Raw genomic sequence first — 20,160 nt, 5'->3', positions numbered from 1 at the left:
AATCTGACAGAAACCATTTTCTGTCTTAGAATGGGTAAACTGGGTATGTGAGGGCATTTTCAAGCCAAACTATCAAAATAAAAGGTGTAGACAAATGAGTTAAGATTATCTAACTAGAATTACTCAAAAATACTGAACCAAACGAAAGATATGATTTTTCTACTGAAACTGGTCAAAACTATAATTTTGTATGAATATTTTATAAACTTTAACAATTTTTATCTTCTAAACCAAAAGGCTCCAGGAGGTCATACTTGGTGGGAAGTAATTTCAATGTAACCTGAACTTAAAATAAAATCATGGGATTTTTCCAACAATCAAAACCTCGAGAACTTTTATAAAACATTTCAAGTCGCCAAACAGTAGCCTTTTTGACCACATTAGTTTACATAGTTTTTATGCATAGTAAATCTTATCTAAAAATTCACCAAAAATTCAAGAAAATACTAGATACATATAGGTCGCTGTGTAAAAATCATGAAGGTCCAAATAATTCGGCTTTACCCCAAAATAGTAGCCAACATTTCATAAAAATGTGAAGTAAAAAAGGAGTGGACTAAAGACCATAATGGGCTAGCCTTGCCCAAATAATGAACCCATCGAGCCATAAATCAGTAGGCCCACCTGGCCCAATAACATAAATAGCCAAATAACCAATATAACCCATTAAGCACATAACTCGAATAAGGTTAAGCCCAATAACTAAATTAAACCCAAGTTACTTAAAAGCCCATAACACGTAAGCCCAATTGGTAATGGGCCATAACACTTAAATGAATTTCATAAAACCAAGTAATCATACGGCATATCGAGAAAAATGTGAGTTAAAGGATAAGCCTAAACAAAGTAACGCGAAATATAACTAAGCGGAATGAGCATAAGTAATTACGTTAACCAATCTATAAATTGATATCACAAATGCTAATTCATCCTAAAATCGGTTACATCAAATGATGAATAAGGCTAATATAACTTAATATGTCATTAGCATATGATAACTTACGATGCCAAACGAAACCACAAATGAAGACAAGTTACCGAAATTCTAACAACTTATTACTACATGTATATTGGAAGTGACCTTTTACACCATCAATCTCTATGATTAAAAAGATGTGAATATTAGCAATACACTTGGATTCCATAATTCATGGCAAATTAATGAAAGTGGCATTTTTAAGTAATGGCTTAAGATAGGAACTTATGTATATTTGTCCTCTCATAGGGATAGTCTTGGCTTTGAAATGTGGGTGAGGACCATGATGGAATATATGATCAAGGAAGCAATAGATGGGAAGTACCCATTTTGGATAAGTATATATAATGCTCTGCATATCAAGGTGAGTCATAGCCTCCTCTCAAACTATTTTCTGTGTTTAACTTTCAAGGTGAAAATCATGATAAATAAATAAAATTGCTTTCCATATATGAAATGATTTTTGATAAGTATGATTATGATATGGGATTATGATGAATGTTCAATGTGATAAATGTTATATAATGAGCTTGAGTTCTGTTAAACTGTTATATTTTGGTACACTACTATTAACTCTGAAAGGGGAGGCCTGTAGTTAGAGGGTTGCGCAACTAGGAGTCGTCCACTCACCCAGAGCGTAAAGGTGGAATGTTGGTTGCCTTTGTGATGACCTTCACTTCCAGTCCGACCAAAGCGGTGCTCTATCTACTTTAAATTTAAATGGTCGTCTCCATGGAACGACCCTAATTGTAAGTAAAGCACTTGATTGACAGCTTGTACTATGAAATGAAATAATATATTGTTGGGACATGAAATGGTCATAGTAGTGGCTCAAGCATTTACTCATCAAATTATGCCTTTGGCTAAATGGGAAGTTTATGTTATTCATGGATGGATATTATGTTTTGAACATACAGTATGGGTATTGGACCTTATATGGAATCTTGAAAGTTGTTGAAATTGGTAATATTGAATATTGATAACCGAATGATTTTGGTGTGATATATGATTAATCGATATATATACTTTTTTCTCTCGTGATGATTTGACAAATGAGAACTTTGTAATTTACCATGGATTCCCATACTTTAAAATGACATGATGGTATTTGGAAAACTTGATATTTGGAGATGAGAATTATGCCAGACATATGGTTTGGGTATGTTAATATCTAATAACATGTTTTTCTAAGAGTTTATAATGGTTATGCAACGAGATTTATATAAAAACTTATGCACTCACCAACTACGTTTTCGTAGTTGACACTTTTTCTTCATGCTTTTCAGGAATTAGCATAAGCTTTGAGGAATTATATGCATCATGATTGTTTGCATTCCACTTTGGAGTTTAAGATCAAACCTTGTGATGGGCAATGGGATCCACCTTGATCATTGTAGTATACTATTTCATGTGCTTGTTATTTGTTTCGTGAACTTAGTATCCAAGTATGATGGACGCATTTGTACTTGGAAATTGGTTCACATGCTTGTGCATTTGTAAAATTCTTTTATCAAATAAAGTTATGGTGAATGTTATTTATAATCCCTTGTTTTGAATACTCGACTTTTTGTACATCTCATTGTTCCGCCTTAGTTGGGGTGTTACACACTTGTGGTGTGACCTAAATCAACCGAAGCCGATTTAGGATTTCCTGTAGTTCCTCGGGTTAGACCCTCACCAACAGTTTTAGATTCAGTGGCTTTGCAACCAGAATCGAGTTGTGTCCTAGACTGTGATAAATCACTGTCCGGGATTTGTTGTTGGGTAACACCACTAACAACACCGGGGTCACTGAGAATGCCCATTAATACAGTCTCAAGTTGATTCTAAGAAATAACAGTGTCACCTTGGCGTTCATATTGTCTCTCAGTCTCGGTTTGAGACCTGTTGCGTGCGGCTAAAGCTGGCGTAATGTTAGCTAAGGTAGGACTTCCAAGCTGTCCTTGAGGGTCACACAAAGTGGGTCCCCCTTCGCTTGTTTCGGCATCAGGAGAACTAGACTTTAGTACACGAAATGAATACGAGAGGTGGGGTTGGTCCTCTCTTGTTTCAACACTCTCATCCTCCAAATGAGGAAAGTGTGGTGATCATGGCTGTTCCCCGTGCATTTCTGAGACTAACTCTTGTTGTGAGGAGTCAGAATGGCGACGAGAGTTTTATGCTTGCGAGAGTGGGGAGTTCTCGACTTCTATCCTAGGGTTGTCATCCCGACTAGACTCATAGGTTCCATCTATCGGAGGGCTAACATTTTCTTTTTGCCCTTGTCCTTGCCCGAACCTCTCAACCTCTCTGGTATTTTCAACTCCTCCCTCAATTTCGTCTTGTTCCTCCGGCACAACATCATCTTCAGTGCCCTCATTCTCAATATTAACATCTGAAATCACATTTTCAATTGTTTGTGTGATATTGGCATCATCAAATTCTGCCGAGGTACCAAAAACTTCATCAATTTCAGTTTTACCCGGCTCTACTCTTTGAGATCTAGAAGAAGAAGTAGAATTTTTTTCTTTATGCTTCTTCTTTGACATCTTTAGCAAACCAGATGGTGCTTTAATTGTTTGCATTTTTCTTGCTCTCATTTTAAGTCGTCTCCCTGGAATTGGACTTGGAATATTAGTTGGACGAGAAGCAATTGGTGTTGGTGCAAGAATTGTTGATGATCGGGGTGGAGAAAGAATTGGTTGAATTGGAGAAGAAATAGATGGAAGTGGTGTAGAAGGTGATTGTTGTGAACTTTGTATAGGTGGTGTAGATTGTGTTGATGGAATGGATGGTGTTGCTTGAGATGGTGGTGGTGTTGATTCAGGAGATGGGATGATAGGTGTGATTGGAGAAGAGATTGGTGATTCAACAACATTTTCTTCTTCAAAAGATACTCTTTTAGATTTCCTCTCTTTGGCCCAGAAGTCCCATCACCACTAACCCCTCTTTTTCTTTTAGTATTCCTAGGACCCTCAGTTGGCGACCTATGCACAGTTTGGGTAGGAGTCTGTCGGCTTTCAGACCCCGTAACTGTGTCTAACCACTCTCTATAAGTCCTAAGATGGGGTTTACTGGTCGGTACCATGTTCAACAAAAATGGAGGAATTGCGAATGGTTTAACAACTTCATTGCTTATGCCTCTTATATTTGATTTGTACATGGCAATCACACATTTAAAGCTATCATCAAGATTTGGATCTCATCAGTTGAATCAAGAACATCTTCAATGAGCAGAGTGAATAATCGGATGTACGAAATGTACTTTCTTTCTTGTACATCTTTGGATTTAACAACTTGAACCATTTTATCCCAGATAATCTTCGCATAGTCACACTCCATATTATGAGTGACTGCATAATATATTGACAGAGAATGTTTTGTCATAGCATCTATTCCTTTCAGAGAAAGCATCAAGCAAGTGCTCAGAACATTATACATTGTGTGCCATAAAATAGCCACATTCATCCTTTTATAGTCTCTCATAGATGCCAACTCTCCTTCATAATCCAAGGCTTCATATTCCTCTATAGATGGCAATTCTTCATATTCCTCTTATTCAGGGAATCCCATGATAGATCTGAATTGTTCCAAGTTGAATTTACACAAGTAGAACTTCCTTTCTGATTCTAAAGTGTACTGAAAGTAGTCTTCTGATTTATTTCTCTTATCAGCTTTTATATATTCGATTGATTCCAATAAATCGAAGACATATTTCACAGGAACTATAGCACCATTTGTAAGAACAACATTCAAGGGATGATTATTCAGAATTTCGGTGATAATTGGGAATTTGGAGGTAAAAGGAATTTGGAGTGCATGGTTTGCTTGCATTTTCATTGAAGCACCCTCTTCAAACATCGCCATCTTTTTATAACTTTATATAATCTGAAAGAAAAACAAACTGAAAAATATTTGACTAGAGAAAAAAAACTTTAAACACAACACAAAGAAATAAACACATTTGGTTGTCATTAACAGCTTATTATATGCATAAACCTCTAATTCTCTCTCTCTATGGCAATTTGCTGTTGCCCAAAATAAAACCCTTGTTCTTCCTTTAGATAGTCTCTCTTGTTTAATAATTCATGCTGTGATTGGATGTCCTTGATCTTGTCATTGTTATGGTTATTTTCAGGTTTGCTTTTTCTTAGGGTTTCTTTTTTGGTCACGTCATAGATATTAGGGTTTTATCTTGTTCTTAATTCTTCATGTAGTTTGTTCATTTACTGCATGGTTCTGGTATCGTCTTCTTTGAGTGATTAAGTGTTATGGAGAGAGGTGCGAATTCCAGGAATGCTCCTCCTGGTTTAGCGTCGAAAATAAAAAACATTGATGGGAAGAGATTGCCTGTTCGTAGCATTAGTAAAAATACTAACCCTAATCAGGCGAAAGATGGTAGTGTAGAGAAGAAATCCGTTAAAATTACTGTTGAACCTCCGATGGGTGGTGGCTCTAATGCTACTAACAAAACTCCTAGTGGGATTCGGGAGAGTTTGAATGATCGTCAATCTGATGTAGATGAGATTGGTGTAGAAAAGGCTACTCAATTGAAAGAAGGAGTGGAATATGATGAGTATGGTTTCGTAAAGGGCATGCCTCCATGTGCTGATGAAGATAATGATAAGCTCCAGGATGAGGGATCTAATGTTCGGGTTAACAATTGTTTTGAACTTCCTGGTGTGCAGAAGATTAATGTTGAGGATAGTGTTACGTCTTCGGCTAATGTTGGGGAGGGTGATAAGAATGGTGACAATCAACAAAAGGCTGGTCATGCACCTGTATCTTATGCAGCCAAGCTGAACATGGGATCAGTTAATAAGATTGTGAATTTTCGTAAGATGGAGAATCCCATTGTGCAGGAGGGTGTGGATGTTGTGTTGCCAAGAGAATCAGTTCGTATAGTCTAAGACAGGTTTGCTAACACCCTCTTTGGTTATTTTCTTGGTGATCGTCTTGCATACCCAGTGGTTGAGTATTATGTTAAGAATAATTGGACTAAGTTTGGACTTCAAAAGGTTATGATGAATGCACATGGATTTTTCTTTTTTAAGTTTAAAGATCAAGAGGGTATGTTGAATGTCCTTAACGGTGGTTCGTGGTTGATCAGGAATGTCCCTATTTTTCTTAAAGTGTGGTCTACAACGGCTATACCTAAGAAAGATGATATTAAAACGGTTGAAGTTTGGGTCAAAATCCATGATGTTCCTTTAGCGGCATATATGGAGGATGGTTTAAGCCTTCTAGCTTCAACAATTGGAGTTCCCAAAGCACTGGACTCGTATACTAATACCATGTGTTCTGACTCTTGGGGTAGGAGCAGCTTTGCTCGTGCTCTTATTGAAATTTCAGCTGAACAGGAGTTAAAACGTCAAGTTGTAATGGCAATCCCAAGCTTGGAAGGGGAGGGTTATGTGAAAGTAAAGATGAGGGTAGAGTATGAATACACCCCCCCCCCCCACGTTGTTCTACATGTTGTTTGTTTGGGCATGACAATACTTACTGCCTTAAGGCTGTGAAAATAGTGCCTAAGGCTGCTCCTAAGGTCGATGAGGATGGCTTTCAGAGAGTTCAAGGAAGGTCTAAAACTACGAAGTCAGGGTTCCTGCTGAAAAAAGCTAAGTCAACGTTTGAGTATAGACCAATTGATAAATCGAAAAAGGGTAAGGATGTTGCATCTGCTTCCGACTCTAAACAGGAAGGTGTTAATAATGCTACAAAGTCGAGCAATAATGCTAATGGGGCTAGTACTTCTGGTAATGTGGCTACGGCTAGTGTGAAAGTTAGTAACCCATATGAATTGTTGTCTGACTATGGAGAAGGTGTTGATGATAGGCTGATTAAGCCTCCAGATGGTATTAAAGGTAAACAAGGGGATCAAAGTGATTCGGATGATGAGGAGGTTGAAATAGTATATGATGAATCAGCACAGTTTATGGATGATTTGGGTGGTTCGAAGGACTCTTCTAAGGGGGCAAGCACTCCCTCAATAGAGGTGTCCAATGGGTAGTATAGCGGCCTGGAATATAAGGGGGTTGAACATCGCCTTTCAGTTTGTGCGATCTTGGAGTCCCATGTTGATGCGTCTAATGTTGTGACAGTTTGCAAGAAGGTGGGTCGATTATGGGACTGGACATCGAATGGTAATGTATGTAGCAAGGGTACTCGTATTTTGGTGGGCTGGAATAATGATTTGGTGGATCTTATGGTTCTTTCTCAGACTGATCAGGTTATGCATGTTCAAATTATATTTAAAGTTGATCGTAAGGCTATGTTCTGCTCGTTTGTATATGCCGATAACTACTACAAGACTAGAAGAGAACTGTGGATGAATCTTTGTCATCATAGAGCTTTCACTCATGATCGTCCATGGGTAATTCTTGGGGACTTTAATTCTGCTCTGAATTTGGAGGATAGCTTATCTGGTTCATCCTCTAGTAATATTGGTATGCGGGACTTTAAGGAATGCATAGCTAGTATTGAGGTGTTTGATATTAATAGTTCTGGTCTCCATTTTACTTGGAATCAGAAACCAAAGACGGGCAGTGGCATTTTCAAGAAAATTGATCGGGTTATGGGTAATATTAGTTTTACGGATGAATTTCCTACTGCGTGTGTTCTTTTTCAGCCCAACAGGATTTCGGATCATTCTCCATGTGTTCTAAAGTTGCCTTCGTTATCACGTAGTAGACCAAAACCTTTCAAGTTTGCGAATTTTTTGACTACAAAGCCGGAGTTCAAGCAGGTGGTTAAGAATCATTGGAATGATACTTATGCGGGATATCCTATGTTTCGAGTGGTCAAAGATGTTGAGAGCTCTTAAAACTCCTATGCGCAGCTTGTTTATTAAACAGGGGAACCTACATTTGTAGGTTTCGCGGGCAAGGGAGGCTTTGGATGAAGTACAAAGAGCTATTGATAGTGACCCGTTGAATACTCAATTAAAAGATAAGGAAGTTGCTTGTCTTAAAACATTTCGTGAGGCTGCATTGGATGAAGAATCATTTATCAAGCAAAAGTCCAAAATTGAGTGGTTAAAGGCAGGAGATTCTAATACTACTTTCTTTCATAACTCAGTTAAGTGCAAGAATCATAGAAGTCGGATTGCTCTCATTGAAGATGCTACTGGTAATATTCAGGAAGGAAGTGATGCTATTCAGGTGTTGGTAGATCACTACACTCAGTTCTTGGGATCGGTGTGCTCTATCACGAAGTCACCAGCCATGTCATTATTCACAAAAAGGCTCTCCTAAGATACAGCTACCTCCATGATTAGACGTGTTACTGATGAAGAGATTAAGTCTGCTATGTTTTCTATTGGGGAGAATAAGGCTCCAGGACCTGATGGTTTCTCATCGGCTTTTTTCAAGGAATAGTGGGAGATTGTTGGAAAGGATGTGTGTTGCGCAGTACATGACTTCTTTTGTTCAGCAAAATTGTTGCAGGAGATTAATCATACGTTCCTTGCTTTGACTCCTAAGGTATCCACCCCGGCTAAGGTGAATGATTAAAATAATCACTAATAGAATCAAGGAGGGTTTGGATGAGGTGGTGAGTTTGAACCAATCTACTTTTGTGCCTGGGAGGAAGATCTCTGATAATATATTATTAACTCAAGAACTTATGCACAACTATCATCGTGATGTGGGACCCCCAAGATGTGCCTTTAAAATCGATATTTAGAAGGCGTATGATACAGTTGATTGGGGTTTTTTGGAACGGATTCTGATTGGTTTTGGGTTTCATCGTATTATGATCAATTGGATTATCTCATGTGTTACGTCTACTTCCTTCTCTCTTAGTATCAATGGGAATATTCATGGGTATTTTAAAGGTAAACGAGGGTTGCGACAAGGTGACCCGATGTCCCCATACTTGTTTACTTTGGTTGTGGAAGTGTTAACATTATTATTGCAACAGGGATCAGAGTCACCTGATTTCAGATTTCATAATCGGTGTGATAGACAGGGAGTTGTTAACCTTTGTTTTGCTGATGATTTGTTTATTTTTGCTCGGGGTGAAGCGAAATCAGCAGGGGTAATTATGGAGGCGCTGAATGAGTTTAAACACATGTCAGGTCTTGTTCCGAGTTTGCCAAAGAGTACTCTATATTTATGTAATGTTCCTTCTAATGTCAAGCATGCTATTATGGAGATTATGCCATTTGAAAAGGGTGAGGTGCCAGTACGTTACTTGGGTGTCCCCCTGATTTCATCTCGATTGCTCTATAAGGATTGCAAAATTTTGGTGGAGAAGATGGAACGAAGAATTTCAGATTGGCGTAATAAATCTCTTTCGTTTGCTGGAAGTTTACAATTAATTGGTTCTGTGTTATCTTCTATGCATGTTTATAGGGCTTCGATGTTTATATTACCAGCTCGTGTTATTAAGGATTTGGAAAAACTAACGAGCATTCCTTTGGTGTCAAGGTCCATTGGGAAAAGGTAAAGCAAAGGTTTCATGGAAGTCTGTGTGTTTACCAAAAAATGAAGGTGGGCTGGGTATTAAGCTAATTTCGGTGGTGAATAAGTCTCTTATGGCTAAACACATATGGAGTATTATTACTAACCGAGAATCCTTATGGGTTAAATGGGTACATTCGTATAGGTTGCAAGGGCGGAGTTTTTGGGATGTTCCTATTAAATCTGGGTGTAGTTGGGGATGGAGAAAGCTCCTTAATCTTCGATCTGAATTAAGGCAATTTATTCGTTCTAAGATAGGAGATGGTGCTTCCACTTCTGCATGGTTTGATTCGTGGTCGTCTGCTGGTCCATTGTGTACGGTTATCTCCCCACGACAAATTATGCAGGCTGATTTCTCCTTAAAAGCTACTGTTGCTGATGTAATTAGGGATGCAAATTGGATCTGGCCGGTTTCTTGGTACACGCTGTTTCCTGTCTTGATTAGCATTCTTGTCATTTCTCTTAGTTCGGTGCAAAAAGACTACAAAGTGTGGGTTAACCAGGAGCAGAAGGAGTAAGTGTTCTCTACTACTATAGTATGGGATACTTTTCGTGATCGTCGTCCCGTGGTTCCTTGGGCTGCACTCGTATGGTACTCGCAATGCATTCCCCGTCATGCTTTCTTACTTTGGTTAGTTTTGGCTAGAAAGTTGAAGACCCATGATAAGATGTTGAGTTGGGATAAGAGTGGCAATATGAATCTCCGCCTTCTTTGCTGTTCGCTTTGTAAACGAGGACCAGATTCACATGAGCACTTGTTTTTTGATTGTGATTTTTCTAAGCAGGTTTGGAATTCTATTAAGTCCCTTGCTGCTATGGATGGTGTTTCCTCAAATTGGGGTGATATATTATCATGGATGCTGCCAAGATCACGTTCTAGGTCTATTAAAAATGTTATTGGAAGACTTCTGTTGGCTGCGTCTATCTATTTCATATGGCAGGAAAGGAATTAACGATTGTTCACTAATGAAACTCGATCTATTGAAGTGATGGTGAAACTTATTACATCAACAGTCCGTATGAGGTTGGCTACATTGCGGTTTAAGAGGACACATCAGGTGGAACGCCTCCTTAAGGAGTGGCAGTTACTGTGGGAGTCGCTACTTATGCAGAAAGATGGCCATGTTGGATGATTACTTGTAGCTGCAATTTAGCTAGCTTATTTAGTTAATTTGTAGTTTTTGAGTTTAAAGTTGTCCCTTTGCTTTCCTTGTTTACATATTCTCGGCATGTCGAGGTATGAACTAATGTGACACTCTGTCACATTACTTGTACTCTTATGGTTTGTTTTGTTGTTATATGGAATCACCAGGGAATACCCTTTTACCAAAAAAAAAGAAATAAACACATTTTAACAATTCAGACACATTTATTTTCACAAATACAATGTTTTTTTTTCGGTAAAAGGCCATCACCCCTGGTTATATAAAAATAATTAAAGTTCAAGCAATCTAGTTAAGTACTAGATCGACTATTACAAACATGCACGCACATGCAAAGCAGAAAAATAAAAACATACCAAGCATTACAGCACCTACAAACAGCAAAGCTAAACAACTAGTGCTAGAAAACACATTCTAACAGCTAGAAAACAAATTATTAACTAGAAAGAATTAAAGATGATGGAATCCTCCAATCCTCGAGACATCAATCTATAGCATTCTTCTTTCTGAATCTGAATGTCATCAGCTTTAGTCTTACAGTTGAACTAATCAGGTCACTAAGTTGGCCTGGACTTATCTTCTTATCCTTGAACAGCCTAGTATTTCATTCCCTTGCTTGTATTAAAAAAAATGAGACAACAAAGGTAGTACACAAAGTCGTTCAATACCTTGCTTTTCACCCTAATATATATAAGAAACACGACAATTTATAGAATCACATAAGTATTATAAGAGAAGACAACAAAGGTAGTACACAAAGGCGTTCGATACTTTGCTTCTTACCCTAATACCTATGAAAACTATAAATTGACACACAATTAGAACACAAACACATTTATTTAGAATTAATAAAGTTGACAAAGACAAGAAATTTAAAACAAGAAAGAAAAATTGACAAGTTTATGTATTTGCCGAGCTCATTGCTCGGCAGATAGCATAAGTAAAAGAAAATTCTGCCCTATAACATTACAAGTATGGAAAATGGTTTTGGAAAAGATTTTGGGCAACTTGTATGATTTGCCGAGCAAAAACCTCGGCAGACAGAAGAAATGCATTCCAGTGAGAATGTAAGTGAAGTCTATTATTATATGTCAAGCAAATACCTCGGTGTATAGAACAAATTGATTAGACTTCATTTTGAATATATGAAAAATCCTTTGATTAAACAACAAGAATGTTGCCAATTGATAAAGGATCATTTCAATAATTGAGTGAAAACATTTTTCAAATCTTTTTAACACTTTAAAAGTTTGCCGAGCAAAATGCTCTGCAAATGGTACAATTTGAAAAACAAGACTTAGAAAAAAATTTCATCAAAATGAATGATTTGCCGAGCTCAATACTCTGCAAATGGTTAAAGAAGGCTTTTAAAATTGATTTTTCATCAAGTGTATGGTTTGCCGAGCTAAGTGCTATGCAAATAGATAAAGAGCCTTTTTGAAGAAAAGTTATCAACTTGTACTATTTGCCGAGCTCAGAGCTCTGCAATAAGCTCGGCAAATAGTTGAAGATGACTTTAGACACAAATCTTACCAACTTGTACTATTTGCCGAGCTTCGAGCTCTGCAAATAGTTAAAGTATGCCAAAAAAAACTTTTACCAACATGTATTATTTGCCGAGCAAAAAGCTCTACAAATAATAAATTTTAAGACTTTAACCAAAATTTTCAGCAAAAACAATGATTTGTCGAGCATAAAGCTCTTCAAATGACAATTTTATGGCTTCAAAAATTTGATTTTGAGAAAAACTAGCCTTTGCCGAGCAAACACCTTGGCACGCCATGATAAAAGAAAAGTATGTACAAGTAAGCCCAAAACTTAAGAAGATTTGAAGATACTCAAGGACACTTGTATTGTTTGCCGAGCAAAAACCTCGGCACTTAGAACAAGGACACTGAATGCTGATTCCTTTCGCTTTCATCCGTTTTGTGAGGACATGAATATTGTTAACTTGTGCTTTGCTGATGATCTTTTAATCTTTATAAGGGGTGATGTTGAGTCGGCTAGAGTGGTTATGGAGTCTCTTGATGAGTTTAAATCAGTTTCTGGTTTAACTCCTAGCTTTCCCAAGGGTACAGCTTTCTTCTGTAATGTTTTGAATTATGTTAAAGTTTCAATTCTTGATATTATTCCATTTGAAGGGAGCCTACCAATCAAATATCTGGGAGTTCCGTTAGTTTCATCTAGATTGATGCTGAGGGATTGTAGAGAATTAATTGAAAGGGTTAAAAAGAGAGTTAATGATTGGGAAAAAAAATTCTAGTCTTTTGCTGGGCGTCTTCAACTTATTAACTCGGTTATTTCTTTTATGCATGTTTACTGGTCTTCAGTGTTCATCTTGCCTTCTCGGGTTATTTTGGATATTGAACATATTTTGCGAGGTTTTCTTTGGAGTCATGGAGAATTGAAAAGAGGAAAAGCAAAAGTGGCTTGGGATGTGGTTTGTTTGCCTACAGATGAGGGAGGACTTAGTATTCATAAGCTTGGACAGTTTAATATTGCATTGATTTCTTCCCATGTTTGGCGATTTCTTTCTTCTCAACGTTCTCTTTGGGTTACTTGGATCCATATGTACAAACTTAGAGGTAAAAGTTTTTGGGAAGTAAAGGTCTCGGGTAATGCTACATGGAGTTGGCGAAAGATCCTTATGATTCATCAGTTTATTAGGAAGCATTTTCGGTTTAAAGTTGGTAATGGACGTACTATTTCAGCCTGGTTTGATTCTTGGTGTGATAATTGTCCTTTGATTGACAATTTAACTCCTCGGCTTATTCTTAGTTCTGGTTTCCTTATGTTTTCGAAGTTGGCTGATATTATGGTGAATGGTGATTGGATATGGCCAGATAGCTGGAATGCTCGTTGTAATATGCCTACCCCTCCTAATCTTTATGATTCGTGTAAGGATGAGTTGTTATGGAAAGATAGACAGGATAAATTGGTTAAATTTTCGGTTGGGGCAGTTTGGGAAGATATACGCCCAAGAAGTGATAAAGTTCCTTGGTTTCAATTGGTTTGGTTCTCTCAATGTATTCCCAAATGCTCGTTTATATTATGGTTAGTTGTATTGAGGAAGCTTAAAACACAAGATATGCTTAGAGATTGGGACTTGGTTGATGGATCGGATGGGAACATATTGTTATGTCCTCTATGTGGGACACAACCTGATTCACATACTCATCTATTCTTTGATTGAAGTTATTCATCACAGGTTTGGTCTTCTATTTGTGGAAAACCTCTAGTTCATTCGAGTCCTTCAGGGTGGGAAGTTATTGTGGCTGATATCCTACAGTTTGCGCATAAGAAATCTGTTGTTAGTGTGGTGACCAAGCTCTCTCTAGCAGCTTCGGTTTACTATATTTGGAAAGAACGTAATGCTCGGCTTTTTGCTAAGAAGAAGAGGAGTGCTGATCAACTTGTTAATGAAATTATTCACACCATTCGATTAAAGCTGCTTACTTTTCGGTTTAAGAAGACTAAAATAGTGGATGAGCTACGAATTGCATGGGATCTATTTTTTTTAATTATTCATGATAGTTAGAGTTTTGTAATTTTCATGTGTAATTATTAGCTTGTAATGTGTTTTCCTGTTTTAAGTGGTTTTTGCACGTAATGCATGGTTGTAATAATCAATCTAGTACTCAACTAGATTGCCTGAATTCTCTTTTTATATTAATTTTATAACCAGGGGTGACGGCTTTTATCGAAAAAAAGAACATTGTGTACATTTAAGTTCAGATTATAAGGAAACCTTGGTACTTTGTGTCTATTGATACATCATATAATGATGTCACTGAACAAAGCAGTTTAAAGTACAATTCGGTAGGCTTAAAAGCTAAAGTCTCGTCACGTCTAATCATCTTGATGCAGTGACCTTACTCTATTTATTATTTTCTTTTTCTTTTTAGATTTTTCACATTTTTTATTTTGTTTTTTAGACTCTAATAGACACACATACAAGATGACACAAAACACTAACAAATTTTACAAAGTTCCTGTTGAGAGACACTATCATTATAGATTTCTCATTCCAATCAATTGGACTAGAACTCGAAATGAGTTCGGTTGAAAGACTTAGTGAACAGATCAACTAAATTAAAGTCACTCGACACCTTTTCTAGGACTACTAATTTCTTTTTAGCACAATCACCTATAAAATGAAACCTTATGTCTATGTGCTTAGTTCTACTGTGCTTAACAGGATTATTGGTAATGGATATAAAGGATTCATTATCTATCTTTATGGGAGTACAAAGGAAATTCTAACCGTAATCACGCAGCTGTTGCTGGATCCATAGAACCTGTGAACAACATCCACCAGCTGCTATGTATTCTGCCTTGCAAGACGAGATCGCAACAGGAGTCTGCTTCTTACATTGCCAAGAAACCAATCTCCCCCCTAAGAACTGACATCCACCTGAAGTCGATTTCCTATCAAAGTTGCAGCCTCCATAGTCAGCATCTGTATAAGCCACGAACTCAAAGTCTCCCCCAATCGAATACCAAAGAACCAGCATTGGTTGCCCTTTGAGGTAGCGAAGAATTCGCTTAACAACTTTCATGTGACTTTCCCTGGGACAGGACTGATAACGCGCACACAAACAAACCGCAAACATGATGTCTGTTCTTGATGCCGTAAGGTACATCAAAGAACCTATCATGGCCCTGTAACGAGTATGATCAACTTTTGGATCATTAAGAGAAAACATTCCAAGTTGATGGTTCTTTTGTATGGGAGTATCCATTGGTGAAGTATCTTCCATTACAAATCGTTTCAAAATATCTTGTGCATACTTCGTTTAATGAATGAATAATCCATCCTTTTTCTGTTCAACTTGCAAACCCAAAAAGAAATTCATCTCTCCCATAGCGCTCATCTCAAATGTCCCTTTCATGATCTGCTCAAATTCCTTGCACATCTTTTCGTCTGATGACCCAAAAATAATGTCATCGACGTAAACTTGTACAAATAGGAAATCCTCTCCCTTCCATTTTTTAAATAACGTACTATCGATCAATCCTTTCTCAAATCCATTTTCAAGAAGATGCTTTGACAGCTTCTCATACCATGCCTGGGAGCTTGATGTAATCCATACAAAGCCTTAGTCAGTCGATAGACTCTATCAGGATGATCTAGATCTTCAAACCCTGGCGGTTGAGTAACATACACTAATTCCTGGACAGTACCATATAAGAATGCGCTCTTGACATCCAATTGATATACCTTAATGTCCTTGAAAGCAGCAAAAGCTAGAAATAGACGAATAGCTTCCAGCCAAGCAACCGGTGCAAACACCTCAGTGTAGTCCAACCCTTCCTGTTGAGCAAAACCTTGAACAACTAGCCGAGCTTTATTACGTGTCATGATGTGTAAAAATCTAGTTAAATTAAAATCTAGAAATACTTTGTCTAGATTACTACACACAATCGGGCAGTGCACCCGTTCGTATGCAATATAGTTCAAAGTAAGTCTACAATCGTTCCACAGAGACTAATAAAAAGCAAGCGAGTTTTAAGTAGTTAAGAAAAGGTTGGATTTTTGGACTCCTGTCACTTGAATCTTTTGAAAAGTTAGTTTATTAAAAAAAAGTTAGAAGTTCCGAAGAATTTATCGAAAAGAGAATTGTTTAATATCAATAAAGATTAAAAGATCATCCACTTTCGACTCCATGATACATTAACACCGGTTGCATTTAAATTAAGACCCAATCCATATATTTTGACAAGTAACCTAGATTTGAACAAAGGAACTCACTTGGTGGGCCAACAAACTTATAACTCTATTCAATTCCATTAACTAACTAGATCAATTCTAGAAAAACGACACCACCAACGTTTAATAAGATTTACCCTAATTAATTAATTTGTTTTGGCTAAGTATTAACAATTATGCCTATTTGAAATTAATGTGACACCATCAACTATTAACCCCAATTAACAAATCGTTTCCTATAATTACTATGCCGTTTACTATCACTCCATGACCTAGCACCAATTACTCATAGACAAATAATTGAAATCATACTTATGTACTTCCGACACAATCGACAAAGCATATAAATATCACCAACAAACATAATAATATAGAACAAGAAAACAATTCATCAAGATCACGACACAACGTTAATGAAAATCAACTTGGATTAAAAACTATGCAACCATCGTCTTTGTATCGCTTCATCTCAGTGGATGATGAAGGTATTTAGCTAGACATAATCATAAATAAATAACAAATAGCAAAAGAAAGAGTAAACATCTTGTACCAACGTGTGAAAGACAATGAAAAGCTAAGAAAATCGATGTTTGAATGCCTTGAATCCCTCGAGCAACCCTTAGAACTTGGAGAACGTAAAAGCTGCTGAAAAGTGCCTCAAAGAACCCTAAAATCGACTGAAAGTGAATGTGTGTCGAATGGGAGGGTTTTCGTCTTGTATTTATAGTGTTACGAAAAACCCTTACTGAACCGACATACAGGTGTGATGCATCAAGCTTCAGGTGCGGCGCACCTGCCTTGTTTCCAAATTCCAAAGTTGCCCGATATGCAACGCACCAAGGAGTTGGTGCGCCGCACCTTGCTCCAGCTCAATTTTATCCAACTTCCTGATCACTCTATGCGACGCACCAAGGAGTTGGTGCGCCGCACCTTGCTCCAGCTCAATTTTATCCAACTTCCTGATCACTCTATGCGATGCACCAAGGTCCAGGTGCGACGCATTCCTCCTATTATTCAGCAAAACATGTGATTTTTATATCGTTCCTTCTTGTACTTGTACACAAACCATCCTAATGCATCTTTAAGTCATCCAAAAGCCGTATCTAACCATTTTACTTGTTCTAAGCCTGAAATCACTAACAATACCATCAAAGCATCGAATATACATAGCATTGGTCCCAAAGGTCAATAATCCTACATTCATTAATGATTTTCGCCCTATATCCTATTGTAATGTTTATAAATGTATTAGTAAGATCCTGACCAACAGATTGAAAGATGGACTTGATGATATCGTTAGCATCAATCAGTCGGCTTTTATCCCTGGTAGAAGCATTTTTGATAATATTATGCTTACCCAAGAACTCATGCATGGTTATCATTTAGATAGGGGTCCGCCCAGGTGTGCTTTTAAAGTAGAGATACAAAAAGCTTATGATACAGTTGATTGGAGTTTTCTGAGGACGGCTTTACTCGGTTTTGGTTTTCACCCAAAAATGGTAGCTTTGATTATGGAGTGTTCACCGTCGTTCTCTATTGCTATTAATGAGAATTTGCATGGTTTCTTTCGGGGAAAACGGGGTGTAAGATGGGGAGACCTGATGTCACCTTATTTGTTTACACTTGTTATGGAAGTATTATCCTTATTGTTACAAAGGGCGGTAAGGGAATCCCAGTATAAGTTTCACTATAGATGCGAAAAAGAACAGATTATTAGTGTTTGTTTTGCTGATGATTTACTTCTGTTTTCTCATGGTGATTACAATTCAGCCAAGATGATTCTTGATCGGCTGAATTCTTTTTTTGACATCTCTGGGTTAGTTCCAAGTATTCAAAAAAGTACGGTCTTTTTCTCTAATGTTTCTACACAGGTTAAACATGCTATTATGGAACTGACGCAATTTGAGGTTGGGACTTTGCCTATTCGTTATCTTGGAGTCCTATTAAATTCCACCAGGTTAGTTTATCAAGACTGTGCCATTCTTGTTGAAAGAATGGAGAATCGTATTAACAACCGGAGGAATAAACTCTATCTTTTGCGGGGAGACTACAATTGGTAAATTCGGTGCTCTTTTCATTACATACTTATTGGGCATCTGTATTCATTCTTCCGGCACGTATTATTTCTAAATTAGAACAGAAAATGTGTGGGTTTCTTTGGAGTCAAGGGGTTTTATCTAAAGGCAAAGCTAAGGTAGCTTGGAAGTCCATTTGCCTCCCAAAGTATGAGGGTGGGTTGGGTATTAAACGCATATCTGATGTTAATAAATCTCTGATGTGTTCCCTCATTTGGCGACTTCTTAATGACAGACACTCCTTATAGGTTAAGTGGGTTCATTCGTATAAGTTGAGGGGGCGTAGCTTTTGGGAAGTTCCATCCCGGGCTGGTATTTCATGGGGTTGGCATAAACTTTTGCAGTTAAGACAGTCTGTACGTCCTTTTGCTAGTTCAAAAATTGGTGATGGTAAAACTACTTTGGCTTGGCATGATAAATGGGACCAAGATGGTCCTTTGATCAGGTTTATCTCGCCTAGAAAGATTGCTAGGGCTGGTTTTTCTTTGCAAGATAAGGTTGCTGATATTATCTCTGAGGGTACTTGGAAATGGTCGGCTGCGTGGTATGACCTATTTCCTGTTCTTATTAATTACAAGGTTCATGTGATAAATAATGTAATTCATGATAAGCTAATTTGGTGTGATGGTTCTGGAAATGAGGTCCCATACTCGGCCTCTTCTGTTTGGAACACCATTCGTATTAAGGGGCCTGAAGTCGGTTGGGTTAACCTTGTGTGGTTCTCAAGATGTATACCACGACACTCCTTTTTGTTATGGCTAGTGATGAAGAAAAAGCTAAAGACGCATGACAGGCTGAAACCATGGGATGTAGGGAGTGCAACTAATCATAACCTTGTTTGTTGTTCTTTGCGCAAAACAGGTCCGGATTCACATTCTCATTTGTTTTTTGAGTGCTCTTACTCAGCTCAAGTTTGGATAGGCATTAAGCATTTGACAAGCTTGGCGAACTCTTCTCAACGATGGGAGGATATTTTGGCAATCTTGCTTCCTCTTTCTAAAAGCAATTCAGCTACTAGTGTGATTGCTAGACTTGCATTGGCTGCTACCGTCTACTTTGTTTGGCAAGAGAGAAATAACCACATGTTCACTAACAATCAGCGTCCTCCAGAGCAATTAATCAAAGCTATTGTTGATACAGTTCGGTTACGGTTAGTGACTATAAAGTTTAAAGGTAGAGAAAAGTTGAAAAAACTGCTAGAAGATTGGAAAGTGCCAAGATCACTCTTATTGGACATTGGCGCATAGGATGGCTTAGTATAGTTATATTCTTGCACTAGTATTGCTGGTTGTATTTGGTTCCTATTCTTTTGCTACTTTAGCTTGATAAACCCTGCACAGCATGTTGTGGAAGGAAATTTATGTGGTACTATGCCACACTACTTGGTTTGTACTGTTTATATTGTTGTTGGTATAAAAGCTTAAACAGGGTAATCCCTTTTACCCAAAAAAAGCATCGAATATACATGTAATTTACACATAATTAAGCTTAAAACGACTTAGAAACGATATGGGAATGTATATAGAAATGGACATATCAAATTCCCCCATACTTAAGCTTTGCTTGTCCTCAAGCAAATTCAGATTTCAAAACATTCATTCCCTTAGTTCTCGATTGCAAAAACATGACAATAATCAAAAAGAAGCTAAACCACGAAAGTTATAAAACAATTTAGAATGGTTAAGCAAGTTAATCTTAAATAAAAAATCGAAATGTTTGACAATATTTGAATGATCCACAAGCCTCGAAAACACGACTAAGCACTTTAATCAAATGAAAAAAGAACATCTCAACT

The 20,160-nt window shown here is 37.5% G+C and overlaps 2 protein-coding genes across 2 annotated transcripts; one reads left to right on the top strand and one right to left on the bottom strand.

Moving 5' to 3' along the window:
* Positions 1-14,839: 14,839 nt before the first annotated feature.
* On the bottom strand, positions 14,840-15,340 carry LOC122591607 (secreted RxLR effector protein 161-like). The gene has a single exon (XM_043763867.1). The coding sequence runs from the start codon at positions 15,338-15,340 to the stop codon at positions 14,840-14,842; it is 501 nt and encodes a 166-aa protein (XP_043619802.1).
* Positions 15,341-18,433: 3,093 nt separating this feature from the next.
* Positions 18,434-19,612, top strand: LOC122591606. The gene is made up of 2 exons (XM_043763866.1): positions 18,434-18,484; positions 18,614-19,612. Exons 1-2 carry the CDS (start codon positions 18,434-18,436, stop codon positions 19,610-19,612), a joined length of 1,050 nt encoding a protein of 349 aa, XP_043619801.1.
* The last annotated feature ends 548 nt before the right edge of the window (positions 19,613-20,160 follow it).

The sequence above is a fragment of the Erigeron canadensis genome, chromosome 3, assembly GCF_010389155.1.
Source record: "Erigeron canadensis isolate Cc75 chromosome 3, C_canadensis_v1, whole genome shotgun sequence".
NCBI lineage: Eukaryota > Viridiplantae > Streptophyta > Magnoliopsida > Asterales > Asteraceae > Erigeron > Erigeron canadensis.
Note: the sequence above shows the minus strand (reverse complement) of the source record. Positions and strands in the feature narration are given on the sequence as shown.